This window comes from Podarcis cretensis (assembly GCF_951804945.1).
Source record: "Podarcis cretensis genome assembly, chromosome: 5".
Taxonomy (NCBI): Eukaryota; Metazoa; Chordata; class Lepidosauria; order Squamata; family Lacertidae; genus Podarcis; species Podarcis cretensis.
In genome coordinates, this window is record NC_137174.1 from 27477703 (window position 1) to 27502528 (window position 24826).

Here is a 24826-nt window from a genome sequence, read left to right on the forward strand (position 1 = left end):
AACAGTTGCAATTAACAAAGTGTTCAGTTTCTACCAAGAAGCATCTATTCAGAGGTATACTAGCATTGGTGCAGGGCAACTAATGCAAATACAAAATAAATGTCTGGGTGGATCACAACTGTAATAGTCCCGCTCTATTCCGCCTTGGTCAAACTGCAACTAGAGTACTGTGTCTGGTTCTGGGCACCACTAAAAAGGATATTGACAAACTGGAATATGTGCAGAGGAGGGCAACCAAGATGATACAGGATCTGGGAAGCAAATTTTATGAGGAATGGTTGATGAAATTATGTTTAGCCTGGTAAAGAGGAGACTGGGAGGGAAATACAATAGCCATCTTCAAATTTCTAAAAGGCTGTCACATGCAGGATGGAGCAACCTTGTTTTCTCCTGCTAGGACCCAAACCAATGACTTCAAGTTACGAGAAAGTAGATTCTGGCTAAATATCAGGATGAACTTTTTGATAGTAAGAGTTGTTCAACAGTGGAACAGACTCCAATGAGAGGTGGTGAACTCTCCTTCCTTGGAGGTTTTTAAGCAGAGGTTGGGTGGCCATCTTCATGTTAAGATTCCTGCATTGCAGGGGGGTTGGACTAGATGATCCCCTGGGTCCCTTCCAACTCAACAGTTCTGTCATTCTCTGAAAGACAAATGCTCCCCGGAACGTCACATGCAAAGGCAACAACCTCTCCCAGGTATTTGGAGGTATGCTGCTTTTGAGCACGAAGCCTCCAATCAGCTGCCACATTTTATTTATATATAGGCCACCTTTCACAGTTTCCTTCACACAAAGTGGCTCACAACCTGTTAAAGCACAATTTACGACATATTACAAGCCATAAAAAAATGAAAACATAACATGAAACATAATCACGCATTGCCACAACAATACTGGCAAAATAAATGTGTTTGATGTAAACGGACATCGAAACTAGCAATCTGAAAAACAAACCAACAGAACATAAATGCCTAACATAAATATCAGGGTGAAAGCTGTTTGGAATTGTAAAAGAACAATGAAACGGGGAACTGCATACAACAGCAGACTTGATAGACGCATTTTTCCAGTCAGGAAAACTGGTCAAGAGCTACTTCCTGAGGGAGAAAAGGGCTGGACCACTCCCACCAGCTCTCTCACTTTGCATCCTTCCATTTGTTGCTTGCTTGCTGGCCAAACTACAGGAAAATTATCCCATATACAAACAGCAGAATGTATCATTTGATGTAATAAACCAGAAATGGAAGCTGAGGGAAGTCGGGGGGGGGGGGGTTGAAAAATGAATGTTTAGTATCGATATTGGAAATTTGTTTTGGAAATGTAAAATCAATTAGAAAATTAACCAAAAAACCCCAGAAACTGCAGGCCAGTCCCTGATCTGGCTTGGGACTAGATGTTTCTTGAAAGACAGCATGCCTTCCTTCACTAGAAGTTGCATCTGGATCACCAGGGCAGTGGAGTAGCACCTGTTCTGGTCCTGACATGGATGCTTTAGTGGAGATTCCTGTACTGCAGGGGGTTGGACTAGATGACCCTCTGCCCCCTTCCAACTCTACAATTCTGTGATTCTATTCCACCTCTGCATCTCTAACAGTAAGGTGGCTATGGTCTGTTGTAACCTTCCTGTTCCTTCTCATTGCATTTGTGCTCAGGAATAATAATAATAATAATAATAATAATAATAATAATAATAATAATAATAATAATTTATTATTTATACCCCGCCCATCTGGCTGAGTTTCCCCAGCCACTCTGGGCGGCTCCCAGTCAGTGTTAAAAACAATACAGCATTACATATTAAAAACTTCCCTGAACAGGGCTGCCTTAAGATGTCTTCTGAATGTCAGGTAATTCTTTATCTCTTTGACATCTGATGGGAGGGCGTTCCACAGGGCGGGTGCCACTACCGAGAAGGCCCTCTGCCTGGTTCCCTGTAGCCTCACTTCTCGCAATGAGGGAACCGCCAGAAGGCCCTCGGCGCTGGATCTCAGTGTCCGGGCTGAACGATGGGGGTGGAGATGCTCCTTCAGGTATACAGGACCGAGGCCGTTTAGGGCTTTAAAGGTCAGCACCAACACTTTGAATCGTGCTCGGAAACGTACTGGGAGCCAGTGCAGATCTCTCAGAACCGGTGTTATGTGGTCCCGGCGGCCACTCCCAGGAAGGTTAAAACAGGTCATAGCCACCTTACTGTTAGAGCTGCAGAAGTGGCATAGAATCACAGAATTCCTGGTCTGGGGTCCATCATTTTAATTTCGTACAGTGGCCTGGCCTGCTGCTGTTTTGGGGTAATAATGTGCTGTTAGAATGGAGTCCCTAATGCTGAACAGAATGTCAGAAATGAGTTTAAGGTCAACATTGGGTTCTGCCAGGACACTTAAGTCATCAACTGCTGCCAGGGATATTGGATGCAAAGGCTGTACTTCTGTATATATTTTCAGTGATGGAGCTAAGGTATTTTTCCTTCCTCAAAATGAGTATTTGGTGCTTCAGCTCTTAAAACCTTTTTTTTCCCCCTGGAGGAAGCTTTGTTATAAACATCTGAGAACTGTAATAAAAACAAGGAGAAATGCCTGAATATAGAGGCACAATCCACACAGAAGCTCTGATGATGCCTTCACGTCTGCTAAAAGATGACAGTGTTTTTCTCCCCCCCCCCCTTTTTTTTTTTTCATCTTGTCTCCGGAGGCAGGCAAGCAAGCATCAACATATCTCTTGACATTTTCTTTCAGGAAACAGTTAAGCTGGGGAAATATGTTGGCATTAATCACTTTCAGATCCTTGCAAGGTGTCATAAAAAGCCCTACCCTGTAACTTCATTCACATGTGTAATCATTTGTCTTGTTGTGCCAAAAGTCTAACTATCAGTAACGGCAGAAAGGAATGCCAAGTGTATTCCATTGTGTCCCTTTAAAAAAGAAAGGAAAGGAAATTTTGTACTGTTATTGGAGGAGAAATATGTATGTTGTCCAAGCTACATAATTTGATAGAAATGTGGCTCAATGAAGCTCCTTGAGAACCAGGACAGTAATAATTTGGCCTACATATAGGCCAAATTTTGCCTCCCTGAATCCAAAAGGGTGTATTCAGTTACACAAATGAGCATGTCTTCGGTCTGAGAGACATGGCCAAGGTATAAAGTATTTCTGTAGCAGTAATTTTCAAAAAACAAAAAACTAGGACCAGGAGTTCATGAGGGGTTTTAATATATATACATGGAAGTTCTTGTTATAATAATAAATAAAACTTAATAAAAAAATAAAGCAGTTCTATCCTACCTTTTGGGACGCGGGTGGCGCTGTGGGTTAAACCACAGAGCCTAGGACTTGCCGATCAGAAGGTCGGCGGTTCAAATCCCCGCGGCGGGGTGAGCTCCCGTTGCTCTGTCCCAGCTCCTGCCAACCTAGCAGTTCGAAAGCACTTCCAAGTGCAAGTAGATAAATAGGAACTTTAGAACTCTGCTGTACGTTCCATTCTCTGACTTAGAGGTACGAGCTATTTCCAACTACACTGCAGTGTCCCTGATGCCCGCTATTGATGCGCACTATTGAAAAGTTTGCCCATCAAACTTTTCTTTAAGTCGTGCTTGAGGGAAAGCATTCACAGGTGGCGTTGTGTTATATCATCCAGAGAGAGCAGTGATAAGGATTGCAGAAACGCACTGTGACTGCTGCTGACTGCATGGCTTCCATCAGTACGTCCAAGTGAGTCTTCTGGCCATGCATCTGCTGCAACTATTTTCACACTCTCTGATGTCATAATGTTTTCATGTTGCTATGGCCGTGAGTCACCTTTTCTTAGCATTGTGATCTCACCAGAATAAGTCCCCTACCCACAAACAGATGGGCTATAATAGAAAAAGACAATTTGTACCACTTGATCACCGAGAAAAACAGCAAAGACTAAAAAAAAAATTAATGTTTGAAAGTGAGGTATGTCTCTCAGCATCAGAATTAATTTAAAATAACACTTGTGCTAACATTCCAAATTTCAGTATATTGGAGACTATGACCTTTGATACATTCTTTGATCTCCTTGTTAGGTTTGTATAGAAGAATCTATCTAAATAAAGTTGGAAATATGTCCTATCTTGAGTTCTGATATTCATTGTTGTTGTTGCTATTGCTGTTCTTTAGTTGTTTTACTTACGGAAGTGACCCAGAGCAACGTACAGCACAGCATATACAGTAAAGCCAATTACAAAAACCATAAGAAATCTATTTTTAAAAAAACCCACACACATCTTTACAAATCAAAGACAGAACCTGCCCCACAAAAATTTTGTAAAGCAGGAATATGGTGGGACAATGGAAATGTAAGGGGGGAAAACCAGATATACTTCCCAAAAATCTAGCTAGAAGAGTACAGTCTTGCTAGGGCAATGTTTTCCTTGTGAATCAAAATGGCCCTAGTTTCCTCCCACAATATATTTTCTAAATGGATTCCCCATCCCCCGCATAATGAAGTGTCAATGTTCTTGTCTTCCAGCATATTCCAACATTATACACTATATGAATTTCTTTTCTACACTCCCAGGGAAGAAATTGTGTTGGGAGATGAGGTAAGTAATTTGTATGACTGGAACTGATTAAGTGGAATGTTTTAATGCATGTTCGCTGGCATCTGTTTTCTATAGCTCAAAGCAACTTTGTGTCACAATAGCTCAAGTGTTAACAGCATAGAATTGCAGATGAAAGAATAAAAGAGAAATGCAGTAATGCCTGTCTCCTCAGAAATTTGAAATTTAGAAGACTAAATACGCCATTGTTGGCTAGACTTCTTGCTGTCTTGTCAATAATATCTTCATTGACATCATTTATAAGGGAGATGTATGGAATTTTAGATACAGCTTATGGCTGAGGGCTGCTCTGTAGAGGTTTAAAGCTAATGTGTATGTGACTGTTTTCATGGATAAATCAGCATGTGGAAGGGGGTCAATAATAATAGTGGTTAATTTCTAATTCCTCACTATTCCTGATGTGCCACTCTTCCACTCTTGTCTGTCCATATCCCTTTCAGTTACCCACATCTTTTGTCTGTTCATTTCAGCAGTTTGATTACTGCCTTAGTGTGGTTAGTCACAAGACTGACCACAATTGAAATAGGAAAGTAGAATTTGCACAGCTTGCCTTTTCTGCCACAGGTGCTCCCACTGCTGAGGAGGCAATCCATTTCTTAAGAGCAGCTAATATCTTTGGCAGTGGGAACTGATATGACAGAAATTGCAAAGAGAGCTCCAACTGCATACATGGGTCTTCACATATCACACCTTTGGTCCGCACTTCTATTTTTAAATGATAAAGCTGCATATACTTTAAATATGTGAAACACATGATTCCCCCTCCCCCACAGAGACTTTTAAAATGATCTCTTCCTAAAAATTATGGCTTGAACTATTTTTTAGCCAATGAGAAGGCAGCTTTAAAGGGACCGGGCAAATAATAAATGTCACTACTACCCTGCTGAGTGCTAACCATCATAATTCAGTTTGTCTAACGAGGAAAAAAAGCCATTGCAAAAGAAAACTGTCAGACTATGAATGTCAAACTCTTGCGAGAAGGTATAACTTGGCATTTAGCTAGCAACAGGTAGCATTTGTCCAGTAACAGTCAAGTTTCTTTAATGGTTTAGCAGGGAATGCTTTATAGAAATAATTTGCCATTGAAATAAATCCAGTGGGGGTTTTTTTGTGGGCGGGGACCCGAAATCCAGTCTGGACGGTGTCTCTTATTTGGCTAATTTTACTAAAGAGCAGCTAGGGCTTTGAGGGGAACACCTGCCATATCAGGCCGAAAATCCTCCAGAATCCTCAGGAATCCATCAGATTCCATTAACCTCTATGGCAAACCATTTCAGTAGCTTCAACACCCATGGATAAAGTCACTAAAATACTGATCCTCAGCTGGAAATTATCTGAGCTGTACAAGGGAATATAGCCCCCACTTCAAATTGTCAACATCCTGTACAGTTGAGAAAAGCACATTCAAGAATGTGGTCTGGTACATGTACTCAGCTGATTGCATGTTATGGTAGTGATGAAGTCATGAGCTCTCACCCCACCCCATAAACAAGGTGGCCTAAGCATGAATTTTGTAGTCCCCAGAACCAGCATTCTGGGAGTCTACAGCATCAAATCAAAGATGAACTTCATTAGATCAGTCAGGACAGTGGGGTGGCAGAATTCCCAGTTTCTGTCCCAAGTGCTCAACACAAGGCACAAATACTCTGGATTAGTACAGTTGTACCTCGGAAGTTGAACGTTTAAATAACTTAAGTAATTATGTGACACATGTAACTCACCTTCATTTCCATGCAAATGAAACTTCTAAACTATGTAAAGAAAGTCATTAATGACATTTCATTTACGGACTTAAAACAACAATGGACACCAGTCATAGTGATTTGACTGATTTCCATTCTGGACCACAGACAAACACGCCAACTGTAGCAGTTTCCACTTCCTTTTCCATTTTCACTGGAATTCCCTGACACCCCTGTCTCCCAGTGCCTTACAATCTTTTAAGCAGATGTAATTTAACATCGCTACAGATATTTTTTGTCTCTGGACCAAATTCTAGTTCTTGGAGAGGGGGGACTAACATTTGACAATCTCATAAATTGTCGGAGCAGGTTGACTGCAGGAACAAAATGGTTCATCTTCACATTTTCTGGGACATTTTAAGCATGTAAATACAGAAGACCTCTGGGGATCCAAAGAGCCCAGGGATTGTAAATGTAGGCCGTAGTCCTAATCACACAGTGGGACTTACTTCTGAGTAAACATGCATAGGATTGCACTGCACATGGAGAATAACTGTTCCGCCTCTACCCCAGGAAATGGTTGCTTCGAGCCTTGGCATTCATTTCTGTCTCAGGTACAGAATTTGCTTATTTAATATAACATTGGCTTAGCCTACTTATTCACAGAGCACAAATGGAGGAATGCTGAATGCAGAAATTCAGCAAAGCAATTTCCATTAACATATGTCAGATCTCATAACAAATGTTTACATTGCTAAGACATTAATTGCATAGAAGCTTTTATTATTTTCTGTTTGGGGGGGGCTCAGCTAATTTATTTTACTTAGGGTGATGTATTACTGCATGCCTGGGGCGGGGGGAGTTTTGGGAACATTTACAAATGCAGCCTTGATGGTTACATGTTCATGCTGTTCTTGAATGGAACAAGCCTTTAAAAAAATTGGAATGGTGTTTGCTTTGAAACATTTCCTAATAAAAAATAATGTGGTTGGTAAATGTAGTTTTATCCCTTCTTGCTTCAATCAGTGTGATGGAATAATCAACCTTTTACGGCCCAGCTGACTGGATTTCTGAAGGAATTTCATACCTTGGACACAGTCCACAGAAACCTCTGTGCACAAGTTCCAATGATATGAGTTTATTTTCAAACTCTCAAGAGCAGAAAAAGTTTCCAGAGCATTCTGCCCAGGGCTTAGAGATGTCATAGAGTCAGATTGCAAGGGGTGTGTGTAATTTTTTATATATAATATTACATGTGCTCTGTCATTAAATTTATAGTCACCCGATATCATACGCTGGAGTTACCTTCACAAAATAGTAACTATTTACATTAACTTATTTCTGTCTTGAGTATAACCATACTTGGACTCTCTCCAACCCTAATTTTATTTCATTTGGAATATATCACTTGTTCATGTGAATTTGTTACAGGAAAAGTTGTTCCCCCCTGTTCCCCAAATTGGCTGATTAGAAAGCCTTACTTAAATGGAGTTAGTTTGAAAAATTAGAAGCTGAAGCTGGGTTGTAGTGGGCATTATCAGTGTGTTGCTTTCAACAAGTCTTCATTTGGTACTTTTTTCTTGTGCAAGAACTCTTCATTTAATTTTTTTTAATCCCAATGTCTGAACTGGGTTGTTGACTGATGTGCCTAGCATGCAGCTGGAAATATGCATACTTAACGTTGTTCGGACGAACAAAAACAATATGGCTAGGTTGTGTTTAGTTGGGAAGTAAATGAAAGTTGGAGTGTGATGATAAACACCTCCCAGGGAACACCCACTTAATAAGCTACCTGCCCCCAAAATATTCTAACTGATTTCCACACCAGCAAAGACTATGGAAATACAATGGTTCGTTTTTACTTAAATGATTATATGTGATAAGAGTAAACCCTGATTTAATGTAAAAACAAATACATTTTGACATTTTGATGATGAGATCTGCAGTGTGCAAAAAACAAACAAACTTGTGTACATGAGCTGTGCTAATTCTACAATAAAGCCACATCTTGGGATCACCCTAATTTCACACACCCCCAAAAAAAACTTCTGATATACACACGTTGTTCTGTATTGATATTCACAACCTTTATGAAATATTCACTTCAGTATATACATTATCTTTACAAACTAGAAAATACATTTTTTATCTTTATATATCAGAAATCTCTGCATTGTTCTCATAACAAAGTCTCACTTCTAAGCTATATTTACCTACAGCTGTGGGTGATTCCAGAGTAAGCTAGCTGGTATTGTGCTATCTAATTACGTGCAAGTCAATGAGCATTTTCCCATATTAGCTGAAAATTATTGTACCAGCAATGAGTTATATTTAATGTGAAAATAGAGGTCATACCCACTGAATAACTACAGCTGGGAAATAAGTGTGTGTTACTATTTAAATTGCTACCATATGGCTAGCCCTGTAATATACATCTGTATATTTATGAAACTCTACCTAAGGAATTATTTATATTTCAATAAAAAAGATAAGATATATACAATGAGAACACAGACTATTAATATGAGTTCGCTCTTTGAAACGAAAGAAATATTCAGAGTTAAATATTTGTGGTTTGTTAATCCGGGTACATTTGGCATAGGGTTTGGACTGACTGAATAATCAAAACATAAGACAATGGAAACATTTAGCAATGCTAAGAGAAGGAGGGGCATGTAGAAACCGATGAGTTTCAAACCCGCTTTGAGCATGCTCTTAAATCTCAGAGCAGAAACTCTCCTCCATGTTTGTCTTCTAATTAAAGAAATGAATTTTATAGAAAGGTCAGTGAGTTCAGAATTTGAGCTGACTTTTCCTGTGTTTGTAGTTGACACAGTCTGGGAGAGAAACAAGAGACCATGATATTGCCAGTGTCCTAGTTTTGAACTGCCCATCCTGAAGCAGAAAGGATGCTAATAACACTGTGCTATTTTGTCTTCACCTCTGCTCACCAAGGGCAAGATGGTTTGAGCATATAATGCCCGACTGCACTGGCAGTTTCTGGGTCCAATTCAAAGTGCTGGCATTGACCTATTAAGCCTTAAATGGCTTGGGACTATAACACCTCAAGGACTGTGTCTTCCCATATGAACTGACTCAGACCCTGTGATCAACATCTGAGGCCCTTCTTCATGTACTTCCTCCATGAGAAGCTGGCAACACGAGAACGGGCCTTTTCTGTGGTGGCTCCCCATTTGTGGAATGCTCCCCCCAGGGAGGCTCGCCTGGTACCTTTGTTGCATATCTTTAGGTGCCAGGCAAAAACATTCCTCTTCTCCCAGGACTTCGGCTAATTAAACAATCTATGACATTTTAAATTGGGGGGTATTGTTTTTGTTGAAGGGTTGTGTAGAAATTGAATAAATAATAATAAGTCGTTATTGAGAGATGTGTCTGTCAAGGAGAATGGAGCATGTTAATTTAAGTAGTTTTGGGGCACTAGATGTATGGCAGTGGGGAAACATGCAATCAAATGGGTTGGGAAGACCACCTAGAGCTCTCCTTGCTCCCGATTTCTTTCCCAACTTGAATGATGTGGCCTCCACATCTGTCAGCTCCTCTGTCTTGGCCTTGCTGCTGGTGAACTAGAGGTTGACCAAAAAAGAAAGACTGCTTTCTTCCATGACTTGATTCTGATGAAGCACACAGACTTGGCCTGCACTACCAAAAATTGGCCAATACGCAGGCCTGTACTGATCAGCTGGGTTTGTCACCCAAAAGCCACCCTGCATACAGTGGCGTAGCGTGGGGGGTGCAGGGGGGGCCGGCCACACCGGGCACAACATCTGGGGGTTAGGGTTAGGGGGCGCAAATCCACGGGTTAGGGGGCGCAAATTACTTGCCTTGCCCCGGGTGCTGACAACCCACACTACGCCACTGCTTGCATAAGTAATTGGGCAGTTGACAGGGGAAATTCTTCTGTATTGAGTCTCTTGGCTTTCTTAGCACATTTGGTACAGTGGACCGTGTTCGAGGAAAGCTGAGCTGCGGAACTCCTTGCAATATGGAGAACTCTGTGGCAAAGAATTTAGCAATTTTGAAAGGTGGATTAATTAGTAGAAAGGTGATATATGTAATTGCCAGCTGCTGCTATTTTGTGACGGGCTCTTCCCCTGCACCACCATTTTGTGACTGGTAGTCTTCTTTAATTTACAACTCTCTCAGGTGAACTCTGAGTTGAGAGGAACCCTAAGGTAGGTAGAATGCTGCTGCTGTGCATTTTTAATTTAAAATAATGAATTTGATGGTGCAAGTATTGCTTTTGCACTTGTACATATTCTTCATGTCTCCTTCTTTATACAAACGGGGGAAATGCAGGTGAAGAGGTCACTTGTCCAAAGTTCTTCAAATTCCTGTTTAACATTTTCACACAGTTTTCCTCACTGCATTATTCATGGTGTCCATTTATCATTGTAATTCTTCAATGTTATTCATGCAGTTCCCTTAATGGTCCTTCATTTGTTCTAATAGAAACCACTTGTTAGCTTTTGAATCTCTACAGGATTTTGGATTCCTATTTCAAGCGTTTACATAGAGGAAAGACTAAATTAACCCATAATGATTGTTCTTCAAAGAGAATATTTAATGGAATTATTCTTTCACCTGCCTCTGTTATTGGAGATCTGTAGGTGTGTGTACGTGCTCATTTAAATTTTGAGTACAGTCAAAACTGGTTTAAAAAGGGATATTGCATAAAGATTAAGTTGCTCTTCAGAAATTTCTTACCAGAGGGCACTAGAGTGCCCTCATGTGGGAGTTTCAGAAACATCTTTCCCATTGCTCTCTCTGGAAATGCTTTTCCGTCAAAATGCCTGTCAGATACGTGCCTTGAGGATATTGTATTTGTTTAGAAATTTACTCTTTGGAAAAAGACAAAGCGTTCATTCCAAAGCAATGGGTCAGGAATCTTACTTTGCTTATAATTCTGTTACTTAAAACTCTTCTATCTGGGTATTATAATTCCTTCTGAATCAGAAAATCATCCTGCTTTCAGAGATGCTCAGGATGAATTAATTGCACGGTGGGAACAATCAGAGGCATGCTTCAGTCTTCTATCTGCTTTTCCTAGCTACTATTTAATACAACTCATGGCACTAAAGTGGCAAAAAGGACAGGTTAAATTTGACTTGGCATTCCAAACGAAGAATTTCTGTTGTTTGGGAATAATCCTCGTTGGGACAGGTAACTAATAAAGGAAGTAACGGTTGCATGAATAAAAATAATTTTTCTATAATAAAATGGGCTTAGGATTGTTTTGATTTCATTTATTAGACTCGCAGATCACTTTAATATAGTCTCAAAGACATTTACAGCCTATATATGTATACTATGATAAAAACATATTATACAGTGTATAGTATCTGTACAGTAACTGTTTTAAAACACACACTAAACCCAGATTGAGGAACTGTAGCAACAATGTAAATAAGCCCGCCCCAGAAGGATACCACAGTCAACAGTATCAAAAACCAGAATGTTGTCAATTAATACAAACAGGGACACAGGTTATTCCTGATGCAGGTTATCTCACTACTAAAGTCCGGTTGCCATGAATCTAGAAATACTGAAATGTTGATGTTGTAGAGGTGGTTGAAAATGGGTTAATGCTGTGGTCGTAGAGATTGTGAGGGAAAAGCCAACTAAAGTTGCTTGTGACAACTGAAAACAATAGGATTCCAGTCAGTTATGGTCCACAAGCTTCACTGACTAATAATAATAATAATAAGCCATTGGTAAATTTTATTAATTTCAGCTTCAGACAGTTTATATTAAGCAAGCTTATAAGCACTAAGGGAATAATCATGTTTGACAAATGCAACTTGAATATATTTTTTTTGAATATTTTAAATCTGAAGTGCAGTACAATGGAAAATAGTATCATTGCCTGGAGTGATTTATGTTGTTGTGTCTCTCTCCCCCGCCCCCCCCCCTCGGCCCAACTTGCAGGATACAAAGCAAAATACAATGAAGGTAATAAATGTCAAGGGCATTCAATAGAATCGTAAAGTTGGAAGGGACCCTGAGGGTCATCTGGTCCAACAACCTGCAATGCAGGCATTTGAAACTGGACAGTCTGGACAGTCCGAGTGGGCCGTGCTTGGGAGAGGACTGAAGTGGAGCAGGCTTCATTCCAGTCCGTCCCTAGCCTATAAAGGGCTGGCTGCACCAAACCTCTGGACCACAGTTGGCCAAAGAACAACCTGCCCTTCCCACCTTTTTTATGCTGTGGTTTTTGTATACTAACCATCCTTCCCAGTGCATTGTGTTTCTTGGCCTTGCTGTAGCTTAACAATGGGTGCCATTTTCTGAGCTCCGTCCCAGCTTCTGCCAACCTAGCAGTTTGAAAGCGTATGAGTGCAAGTAGATAAATAGGTACTGGGAAAGATTTCTGCCTGAAACCCTGGATAGTCTTCCAGTCAGTGTTGGCAATACTGAGCTAGATGGGCCAATGTGTCTGACTTGGTATATACCAGTTTCGCGGGAAGGTTAACGGCATTTCCGTGCGCTCTGGCTCCCGTGATGGTGTTCCATTGCGCCAGAAGCAGTTTAGTCATTCTGGCCACATGACCCGGAAAGCTGTCTGTGGACAAATGCCGGCTCCCTCGGCCTGAAAAGTGAGATGAGTGCCGCAACCCCATAGTCGCCTTTGACTGAACTTAACTGTCCAGGGGTCCTTTACTGAAGGAATGGGTTTCCCAAACCCAAAACTGACTGTGCAGGCAGTTTGAAACTGCACCAAAATCCCTATTTTTCCTTAGCTAAAATCAATTAACTTGAGCTCTGAGTCAATGTATAAACAAAAACCTGGCTGTGCTCAAAGCTCTCTCCTTTATCAGTTTGTGACGGCAAGTATGGCCTTCACTGTACCAGTAGAACAGAGAAGACACGTCTGTGCCTTATCTTATGTCCTGACCACAAAGACCACAGACCCAGTCTGGGAACAGCGCCAGTGTGTTCTCGGAGATGGTGACCTCCTGCTCCAAGATAAGAGTAGGAACAGGAAGATCCTTTTATGGTCAGAAGTACAGGAAGGAAGATCCTTTTATGGTCAGAAGCATAGGAAGGAATACCCTTTTATGGTTAAGAGTGCCGGAGCAGGAACATCTGTGATGTCAACCTGCGTACATAGGCTGATGTGGTTGGATTCCTGGGGAAGGAGGGAGAGGGTGCCTGGAGGATATATATACTGCATGAAACTTCTCATTTCTTTGAACTTGCTGTGGACTAATCACGCAAGTGCTTCTGCTATCCAGAGAGCAGAATAAACTCTTTCTTTGAACCAACCTCGGTGTCATTTGACTTCCTTCCTCCTGTCCGGGAGCAACGCAGACCCAATCGGTGAACTCCAATAAGGCTACATTACCTTTACATTTTTTACCCCAGATGCAATGTTACCTTTTCCCATTGGGTTGTATGTCAGTACACCAAGAGGCATGATTCATGGAGAATGCAAATTCCGTCTAGAAAATCTGCTCCTTTGCAAAAGCTGGATAAAAGGGAGGAAGTAATCGGTGATTAAATTTGAGAAGAGAGTAGAATGTTTCAGTCTTAAGCATTTACATTGTTTCGCAGCGTAGAGTCCCTCACGAGGTCAAGAACAGAAGATGGAGCTGAATTGTTTTGGTTGCTAGCTTCTGTCTGATAAAGGCAAGAGTGATGCCTTGAAAAACATTTCTAAAGGCGAAATGTAGGGATAAAAGTTATTTAGTAGCCTGTTAATGTCTGCTCTGCATATCGGCTCCTTTTCACAGAAAAGAGGATGGGGCATCAGCAATTTCAGTTGTTCAAGTTTAACAAGAAGTTTAATCTCTCTCTCAAAAAATGCTTTGTTAGGCTACATTCATTTGCTACATTTTGGATTCAGTATGAAAATTCCGTTCAGAGGGTATGCTTTTATGTTTTCCTGTGAATATTCATGAAGCGTACGTGTGAGTATTTTGGATTCTTCAATAAAGGGATTTCATTTAGAGGAAAGGGCTTCTGATCTTTAGAAACAAAATAAACTTGAGAAGATGTAATATTGGGATGGCAGCTGGGTTTCTCAGTTAACAGTACAATTATACATGTCTGAAATAAGACTCTTCGAGTTCAACAGGACTTATTCCCAGGTCAGTAGGTATAGGATTGCAGCAAATATTGTCACTGACTTGCAACTATTTCCAAAAATGACTGATTCAACAAAACGAGTGGTAGAATTATGTTGCTTGGGGAATTATGTTGTTTGGGGAATTGGTACAAGGGCACAGGATTTGAGGTCATCCATAAAATTATATTATGCATTGATTAATTGATTATTTCCCCCTTGCTTAATATACTAAAAATATCTCTAAGCAGTGTACTGAAGCAACAATAGACAACTTACAGTATTACAAAAATGCACAGTTACATATAAAAACGTTACATCAATACAAAGTTACTAATATATATAAACCAATATCAATCCATTTGCCTTCTTACACACCCTCCCTCTTGTCCTCTGGGTCCAACTCTCAGCTCACCCACAAAAGTCTCGCAACAAGAAGAGTTCCTGGAAATAGCATCACTCTAGTCTCTCAATTTAGATTTGTTTTTTATGGGCAGGCCCAAGGTGGAAGGTACTTCCTCATACTTCCCACAGCTATGTCCCATTCAGCTGCAGTCTCCGCTCTCGGTTCCAGGTATAGCAGGTTTGTTGAGTTTCCCATGGGCTCCACAGGATGGGGAAAGGGGCACTGCTCCACCTGCTCCACTCGCAACTCTTTCTTCACACCCTGTCCTTTTCACCTCCAGATGCTTAGATAAGGGAGGCATCAAGATTATGACAAAATATTGGGTATTAGCTAAAATTAAGCATAAGATGACAAGGGGTTGGAGGTGCTGTTTAAAAGAGCATCAGTGTGTGATAACGTTTTATGGATGATCTCATTTCAGTGTTAGGACCTTGTTTTGAATTTCTCCTATTTCGGTTGATTTCAAGGGGGTGGGGGTGGCAGACAGAAGACAGCTTGCTAGCTATGCTAAATGACTACAGATGCCAAGCAGGGTCATTTTGGGAACAGTTCAACTCCCATAAGCACTAATCTGTGAGCTGTCTGCAAAAATAGGAAACAATAGAATTGGTGAGTTTTAAATAACTTCCTGGTAAGGGATCTGTCCTGGAAATTTTCATTTTGAGTGTTTCCAAAGCCCCTTTTACAGTTTGGATGTCTTGTACAGGGGATGTCTTGTACAGGGGAAGATGTGAAAAAGAAGCTAAAAAAGGTTAAGTTCATGCTGGGCGGATTCCAACATTGCCAGTTTTTTCTCCCCCACTCCGCTGTTCTGTTTTGCTCAGCATCCGTCCTGAAGAATTGTTCTGGGGAACATGGAAGTTTGCTCACTATTTTGTGACATTTTTGTTTGTCCTACTAACGATGTTATCCTACAGTCGCTTTTGGATTTTTCCAAAGAGGAACCTAGGTAGCTGCAATGGAGCTAGACCATTGGTCCATCTAACTCAATATTATCTGCACTGACTTGTAGCTGCTCCCCCACGGTTTCAGTTAGGGGACATTCCCAGCCTACCTACCTGGACCTGTGGGCGACTGAACCTTCTGTATGCAGAGCAGATGTTCCCCCACTTTGCAACAGTCCAAATGGATCAAAGCAGTTTCCCGTGTCTCATAATTTTTGCTAAGGAACCGCATTGTGTGAGACTCAGTAGCCCTCACAGTGTAGCTCTAGTGGTATACAGTGGTACCTCAGGTTACATACACTTCAGGTTACATACGCTTCAGGTTAACCCAGAAATAGTGCTTCAGGTTAAGAACTTTGCTTCAGGATGAGAACAGAAATCGTGCTCCGGCGGTGCGGCAGCAGCAGGAGGCCCCATTAGCTAAAGTGGTGCTTCAGGTTAAGAACAGTTTCAGGTTAAGTACGGACCTCCGGAACGAATTAAGTACTTAACCCGAGGTACCACTGTATCTGTAAAGGGGCAAGTCTCAGTCTGTACTGCAGTCCTTGGTGAGCAAAATAGAGACAAGAAACAGTAGTTGTGCTCATTACTGTAACTACGGTTAACTTTTTCACAAAGTTCCAGTTTATTCTCACTTTGGCTTTAAGACTGTCTGCGTTTGACCTGTATGAAGGATGTGTGCTTGATCCTGTAGTTTTTACAGTTCAAAAAGTAACATGAGCCTCAATACTATGGGCCCAGTTTTGTGTAACTTTGTTTTTATTCCAGTAGGCCATTTTTAATTGAATTCTGATTTTGAGTTTTAACTCGTTCTAGCCTTATTGTTTTGGGTCTTCTGTACACCACTTAGAGATGATTGTGATCAAGTACACAAACTCATGAAATAAAATTATTAACCGTGGAGTGAAAACTAGCAGCCATATGGTACAATAGTACTCTACGCTTTGGTATATTTCAAATAAGTCGGCAGTAAAACTTTAGGTTGTAAGGAAAGGGAACATTTTGAAATATTATATACAATACTTTGCCAATACTTCTTTGCTTCTGGGCACATCCACCAACAGTGAATGAAGTTTGCCTTCCGCATTCCCCAATTCCATCCTCTTATCATCAATCAAATCTTAATCGCATCCATGATTTTGCAGAATTCTCACAATGATACAGAACAAACTGCATAATTGTTCAGATTTGCCCAGATACAATTCCAAACTTCTTGTGGCAGCTTTCCCCTCTACCCCCAACATTTCTTCCCATTCACAAACATCTTCAGCTTGTCTATTTTGCCTCTTATCACATAGCATTTGATAAATCTTAAGATGGCATAGTTCTTGGTTTTCTCCTATGTTTGTTTAAGTAGCAAAAAGAGAGTAAAACTATTCCTCATACAGCAAGGTTTGCTTTCCATCACTAGCACCCTTTCGTGGAAGCAGGATAAGATGCTGTAGCTAGCACTGAAACACTAAGAACAAGGACAAAATCAGAGCAAGTCTCTTTGGAGCGTTCTGCATTCTTTCTTCTTCTAAGTTATTTCAACATCACTTATCCTTATTTAGAGAGAATTAAAATTAGCCCAAAGCTACACTTATCCATTATTACTTCTTCCACAAAAAAGGATTCATAATTTATAATAAATTAGCACAATTGCTGTTGGTACACATCAACTCTTATTTTTTCCCTGTTCTCACAGCTGAGCATCTCACTGGGCTGTCACATTTTCCATAAAAGCAGCCTTTATGCAGTAGATCTGCTTCTGATTAAATCTGACATTTTGTTGGTGCACGAGTTGAGGTCATACTGCATGTATAAGAATTGCAATTACACCAGAGTCCCTTTAGCTGAACTTCTTACAAAGTAGTAAATGTCTTTTTCCAAGTACAACAAAGAATTGGATATGGAAACCTACTCATACTAAAAAAAAATCAGTTACAGTGATTCATTTTTTTGTAGTAAATCAAAATAAATGTCTTATTTAAAAGATATCGGGTTGGTGGAGCTTACTGCATGCATGAATCATAGAGTTCTCATAGACATTCATAAGAAAACATTCATTATGTTCAATTTTTTCAGCAGCCACAACATTTCTTTTAAATGATATGTCTACAATTTACTTTGAAGATGGACAGGGAAAACTTCAATTAAAAGCTTAACACAGATTGCAGAGATAACTTGCTACATGGTCTAGATCAGGGTTTCCCAAACTTGGGTCTCCAACTGGTTTTGGACTACAATTCCCATCATGCTGACCACTGGTCCTGCAAGCTAGGGAGAATGGGAGTTATAGTCCGAAAACAGCTGGAGACCTAAGTTTGGGAAACCCTAGTCTAGATTCTTCTTCAGACATTGTATCTGGGTCATTCCAGCCAAATCACCTAATTTTAATACTCGACTGTGCTCTCACGTCTCAGATTTTGTTCAGAATTTTTGTGTTTGTACATACCTGCAAGATAACATCAAATTAATTTTTAAAGTTTTTTGGGGTCCAAAATTGGGCTCAGGAGAATTTTTTTTTAAATTCCAAATTTCGTGCGATTTAGGCTAATGCAATTTCTGCATCAGTTTAGAAAAAACCTCCTGTTCCACATATTTTTCAACCAATTGGGCTTATTTGGGTCTCAAAATAAAGCTAGTTTTGGTCTCTTTCAAAATAAGGTATAAAAATGGCATTAAGTGTCACAGAAAAAGGTCGCCGACCATTCAAAGTGAATTTTAGTCATTTTCTACCTTGGTAGGTTCAATAAGCCATAGCGCGCAAACCACAGCTAACACATGTATCATACTTTTTTCTGTAGAATGGGCTAACCATGAACTGGTTGTGTTTTAAAAATAAGGGGTGTTTTTGGTGGTTATAAAATATTTAAAAATTAAGTTTTATTAATTATTTAATAAAAAATAAAATACGTCTTGGAACCTTTGTTCATTTTCTTGTGTAAAACACTTCTCCTAGACAGCTGTGTAGAGGAAAGGGATGCTAAAGTTCAGTTCATGCATCCTCCTGGTCCTTCACCGACATATTTTTGGCTAGCTAAGAATGACTACTGCTGGGTGCCCTGTGGAAATATAATCAGAGATGTTCCAGTTCCTTCATCATCAACTGTAAGCAAATTATGCTTCAAGATGTGTTGAAGTGTCAACACTGGAGCCAGGAACCCCCAACCCAGGATTAAAGCAGTGGAGATAGAGACCCCAACCCAACAGAAATTCCTCATGCCTGATGATTAAAAGGCACATTTACTGAGAGACCCGTCCTACTTTATCAGCTGAGCTATTGAAGTGAAGTAACTCCATTCCTGTGGGCTGTCAGTCCATAGCTGTTATGGAAGAAACACTCTTGGGTGATGAGCTCATCAGTATCTGACTTTTAGGACTCAGCACCTAGGGCCTTGTGGGTCAGATTTGAGCTCTGAGGCATGTATGCTGTTCCCTGACTACTCCAAACATCAAGATTCCTAGGCAGGCCCATTCTCACTCGCAAGAATTCCTACATCCAAGTTTGCACATAACCTTCTTGAAAGTAGAGTAGGAGGTCTATAAGGAAAACTTATTGTGACGAGAAGAAAATAAGGACAATCTTAGCATGTCACTCTTATAGTTGCTCGGGTTATTTGGTCCTCTGTTTGATACGTCTGAGTGAAACCTGACAGGGCCTTGGTGGAAGGAAAAAGCGTTACACTTTTTTTCATGAAATTTAAGGTTAAAATGCCTTAAATTCAACTCAGGGAACATTCCCAGTGACCATAGGGATGCACCCTGGTCTCCAATAACTTGGGGACAAAGTGTTCCCCATTCACGGTTTGCTGTGCGTTGTGTTCTAATGTGCTGAAATTGAAATAAATGGAAGCTTATGAAATCTGGTTAATACCCTTTATATTGAAGACTTGGCTCACACTTGCTTAAAGCCATCCTTTTAAAGTCCGTGTCATACATAAAGTTGTTGTTTTCCTAGAACACATATTTCAGTCAAGATGCTTGAGTTATTCCCCAAAAGATATTCCCCAATTATTAGTATTTTAAAATTCCACTCAGCTTTTCTCCTAAATGCGATTGATCACTAGATGGAGACAAAACAATTTACCTTTACACATTAGAAGATTTACAGATGGTAATCAAATCCACCAGCTGCTGCCCACTTTTTTTCTGGGCAATTTGCCAACTTTACTGGCAGCATGTTGACTTGGAAGCTGATAGTGTGACTCAGTTTGATTGAGATCTTATGTGATGATTTTTATTATAAATTTTGGTTGTAATGTTACTGGGTTGGGTGGGTGTTTTTTTGGTTTTTAAAAAATCATAAAGTAGATCCAATATACATATAATGATCAAAGGGGGCTGCTGCTTTCCTGTAGGAAATGTCTAATTTAAAGATACATGGAATGTCATCAGCAATTGTTGGAGTCTGCTCTGACCTGTCCTGTTCTTATCAAGCTGGAATATTGAGGAAAAAATCAGCGGGAGAGGAAGGGTTGGGAGAGTCAATGGAAAAAGATTCTTAAAATCAGCAGCTCTGAGTAAATTAGAATATTGGTGGCTGAGTGGCTGTTCATTTTAAACATACATGCATTCAAGTGATGTGATGTTCCAGGAGTTAAGGGACAGGATAAGGCGTTACTTTGGTGTCTATAACTCATTTCCATGAGGAAGGAACTCATTTATCATCTTTAAATACAAAGCAGAGCAGGGGTTCTACTGGACATGATCTCAGGCATAGGGAGCTCTGCATCCGGTTTCGTTTACAAGATACCGTACTTTTCCGTCTATAAGATGCCCCCCTATTTTGGGGGGCTCAAATTTAAGAAAATGAGCAATTGGGGGTGGAATGCCAAACCAAATACCACTCACCCAACTGGCAAACGCTAACAATCGCAAGCAACGCAAGCCAAATTGCTGAAGCAGCAGCCAATCCAAAGCAGCCCTTGATGCATCCTCTAATAACCCACCCATTTGACAAAGCAGCCCTTGCAGCAGACACCATTTACCCACCCAGTTGCTAGATCCTTCTTGCGGATGCAACCAATCACTCATCCCCACACTGCACTATCCAGGTATAAGATGACCTCCATTTTTTACTTTATTTTGGAGTAAAAAACCCTTGTCTAATACACGGAAAAGTATGATAATTTATTGGCAGAGTATACCTATAGGTGTAAATAACACAGAAGATAATATTTGCACAATCAGATGGGCAAGGTTTTTTTCTTTAAGGAAAGCTTTCTGTCAGTTGAAGCATTTTTGTTGCTCATTTAGTTCTGCATGAACCATGTATAAGAGTGGGACCCATAAATTTTGCTCCTGTTAGGGAGACGCAGAGCGAAGCTCCCGTTTTATTGTTTGTATGGTGATGATGTGGCATGTACTGGGGTTGCATCCAATAAATCAGGCCAATGTAAAGTGGAAATTGCATAGCAGAGCACTTGCCAAGCTGGTGTTTTTGCATGTTCTCTTGCTCGGTTCTTGTACCTTCTTTGCTGTCCCTTCCTTGCTGGCTCTTTCTTCCATATTCAGTGTTACCCCTGCTTACAGGTTCACAATTGCTGATTGATGGTTGGGCAGTTCCAGATATCCTTGGAGAGCAATGCCAGTGCAATTTCAGATCTGTGTTTGACACCCAAACCGCTTTAATTTCTTTTGCCTGGCTCACAATTTTTAAATGCACAATCCCTTAGATACAAGTCCCATTGAAATGTTGGATTATTTCAGTGCTAACTACTTCATCTCACCATGTCTCCTTTTCTTCACACTTGTGACCTTGATGGGTTGGCATACCTGAACAGTGTAGCTGTAGCTGTAGCTGTAGCTAGCCTCATGCAACTTCTTGTTGTTTCACCAGGAGAACACAGTAACTATTTTTGTCAGGCTAGCACACAGCACTCTATTCATGATCTTTATCCAGTTCATATAGTCCTCAATAATAGGACTGGTTTCCTGAATTACATATTTTTTTGAAGGACAAGTGAGACCTGCAACAAAATGTTAAATGTGCGGAACATCCCTGTTTAGGACTCTAACCAACCAGCCATTCCCTTTTCCTTGGATATCCCATTCCTATCCCATTCACCTGCTTTTCTGTCTCCCTGCCCTCCTGGTCAGATTTGGCTTCTGAGCATGCTTAGTCCTCACTGGGTTATGTTTGAAGCTTTTTCTTCCTTAGGATTTTCTCCCAGAGCTGTGTTTTCTTCTGGTCCTTCTGAAAAGCCTAGGGTGCTGTCAAGCCTCCCTCTTCAGCCTGGATTGTACCATTTTGGCTACATAAGAATCAGCAAACACTAGAAGAATAGCCTCTCTTTCATTCAGACATCCGTATGAATGTAAAATCTCTTTTAAAAAATTAAAATCACAACTCCTGTCTTAATTCATCCATGGTGTTGGTCAACATAAATCTTAAATCCTTATCCTATTTGCTATGGAGGTGAAACTTGAAACATTGAGACTCATAACAGGCCTGCAGAGATTGGTCCGAATTATGTGAACATTTGGCTCCAAACAGAATGTCAAACAGAAAAATCTTTCAGCTGATGTTCCCTCCAGAAGAATGGAAAAAGAGTCACAAAGCAGAGAAGGTTGGACACAAGCATTCAAACGTTCTGTTTCCTCACCCATTCCCAATTGCATCTGAAGCTTCATACTGTTTTTTCTGCAGCACAGAACCTTTTCTCATGAATCTCAGCTTGAGGTTAAACCCTTCATGATTATGGGGATCTTGTTTAAACAAATGTCATCTCTCACGCTTTTAAGAAATGGAAATTAAATTACAGATGGCAAGGGATAAGGAGTAAAATGGCTGTGTTATGTAACAATTCACTTCAGGGGGAAACTATTTGGTTGAAGATGGTTATTGTTTCTTCCCACTCTTAGTTAAACACATTTTAAACACCCTGATTTAATAACATGATTTGCTGGCAGTTTTCAAAGCAAGTCACAGTAGAAACTATTTCAAGCCCAACAACGCTTGGAAATAACACTTTCCGATGCTGTCTAAGGCCTAATAAAAACAACACTTCTGGCTTCTGAATATATCACAGTTCCCATTTTCCCAGTTTTGCAGCTTCTATGGCTTGCCTGGTCTGGGGAGTTAGTTTGATAAGTTTTCTGTTGTCCTGCCTTGTTTAGCACCATTTAACTGAATTTCATCCAACTCACATGTTGGTCTTGTTTGATCTAAAATTGTTTATAATAGAACACACAGCTGGTTTGATTCATGTGTTACACTGGAGGCCACTAGTTCCTTGAGAAAAGTGGTTCATTTTAGATCTTCAACTGTGATATGGCGCTAAGGCTTTCAAACATTTTGTTAGCGAGCTGGTTGGTTTTTAGAAAGAACCCCCACCCGGCCCCAGATGAGCTTATATTTCCCTTACTGTGATTTTACAAACACAAGTAACGCATAATTGGCATTACAATGCAATGTGAATTTATGCCGTATTGCAGTAATTTTACCCTGGAGTTTATGGTTGCCAGATCCCCCCAGTGCTTTCACATTCATTGATGAATCGGGGTTGAGGCCATTGTCGTTTCTCCTGCCTGCCTTCCCCTTACCTGCTGTAATGAACAGGATTGCACATAACTTCTGACCAAGAATCTTGGGAACTGTAGTTTTCCCTACAGTTCCCAACACCCTTAACAGATTACAGTTCGCAGGATTATTTAGTGGAAGTAATGTGCTTTAAATGGACGGTGTGTATGTAGCTTTTATCTTCCAATGTTGTGTCCCTTGACTATTCCTGCTCTTGGTTTGAGGCCCATTAAAATCTTCTAAAATATGGGTGAATACATGGAGAATCCTGCCTGAATGCACAGCTTAGAGTATATTTAATTTACCTTTACTGTATTGATTTTTATTCTTTGGTAGTGGGGGTTCCCTTGACCTTTAAACCACACCACAGAAAATGTACAGTTTTTCAGCCTAGGCCTAGCCATGTTTATTCAGAAGTAAGTCCCATTTATTTCATTATCTTAATTCATTGGACCACAGAGATGTTCAGAGCCCTGTCAGCCTTATGATCCTATGATTATGTTTTTTGAAAAACTAGAGCAAGCGTCGTATCAGTCAACAGCTTGTCCTCTGTATTTTCCTTCAAGTGACTAATGAGCAAAATCCCATGTTATATATAAAGGGGATAAGAGACACAGCGGGAATAAACATATCAATCATGGGCAGCTTGTTCAGTCCTAAAAGCTACAGTGAGAAATCAGTCGAAAGAGAGGAGGACCTTGGTTAACTTTCATATTTTCTTTTCTTTTCTTTTTTTCCTTGCATGGGCTACATCATCAAAGTAGATTCTAAGCTGCTGTTAAAAGGCATGTGACAATTACAGGTGTCCCAGAGAGGAATTGCCTGTTTGTAAGAAACATGAAAAACTTGCTACCTATGTCCAAGTATCATTATACATTGCAGGAGGGGAGAATTGAACCTGGCACAGGGCTGTATAGTTTTGCTATATAGTGGTACCTCAGGTTAAGTACTTAATACGTTCCGGAGGTCCGTACTTAACCTGAAACTGTTCTTAACCTGAAGCACCACTTTAGCTAATGGGGCCTCCTGCTGCTGCCGCGCCGCCGGAGCACGATTTCTGTTCTCATCCTGAAGCAAAGTTCTTAACCTGAAGCACTATTTCTGGGTTAGCGGAGTCTGTAACCTGAAGCGTATGTAACCCGAGGTACCACTGTAGTTTGAATTGTTAACCACCAATTTGGGCAGGGAAGGAGCAACTCAGTGCCTCAACAGTCCTGAAATGAATACAGTGATACCTCTGGTTACGTACTTAATTCGTTCCGGAGGTCCGTTCTTAACCTGAAACTGTTCTTAACCTGAAGCACCACTTTAGCTAATGGGGCCTCCCACTGCTGCCACGCCGCCGGAGCACGATTTCTGTTCTCATCCTGAAGCAAAGTTCTTGATCCGAGGTAATATTTCTGGGTTAGCAGAGTCTGTAACCTGAAGCGTATGTAACCCAAGGTACCACTGTATAGATATTCTAAGCCTCCATCACACATTGTTGATGTACTTTAGTTGTGCAACCCTGGGGACCAAAAATAAGTATAAATTTGGAACATGGCTTTTTAAAAAAGACCCACCTAGCTCACAACAATGTTGTTGAAGAGGAAAGAAAGGTCAACTACATACAACTTATGTTCTCCT

At 40.5% G+C, this 24826-nt stretch overlaps 1 protein-coding gene across 3 annotated transcripts in view; it reads left to right on the forward strand.

Annotated features, from left to right (window-relative positions):
• The window catches only part of CABCOCO1 (ciliary associated calcium binding coiled-coil 1), a 56511-nt gene that overhangs the window by 17325 nt on the left and 14360 nt on the right, over positions 1–24826 (forward strand). For all 3 annotated transcript variants that reach the window (XM_079975735.1, XM_079975736.1, XM_079975734.1), the window contains exon 5: positions 4488–4560. In XM_079975735.1, the coding sequence (XP_079831861.1) occupies positions 4488–4560 (73 nt within the window). The remainder of the gene's footprint in view (positions 1–4487; positions 4561–24826) is intronic.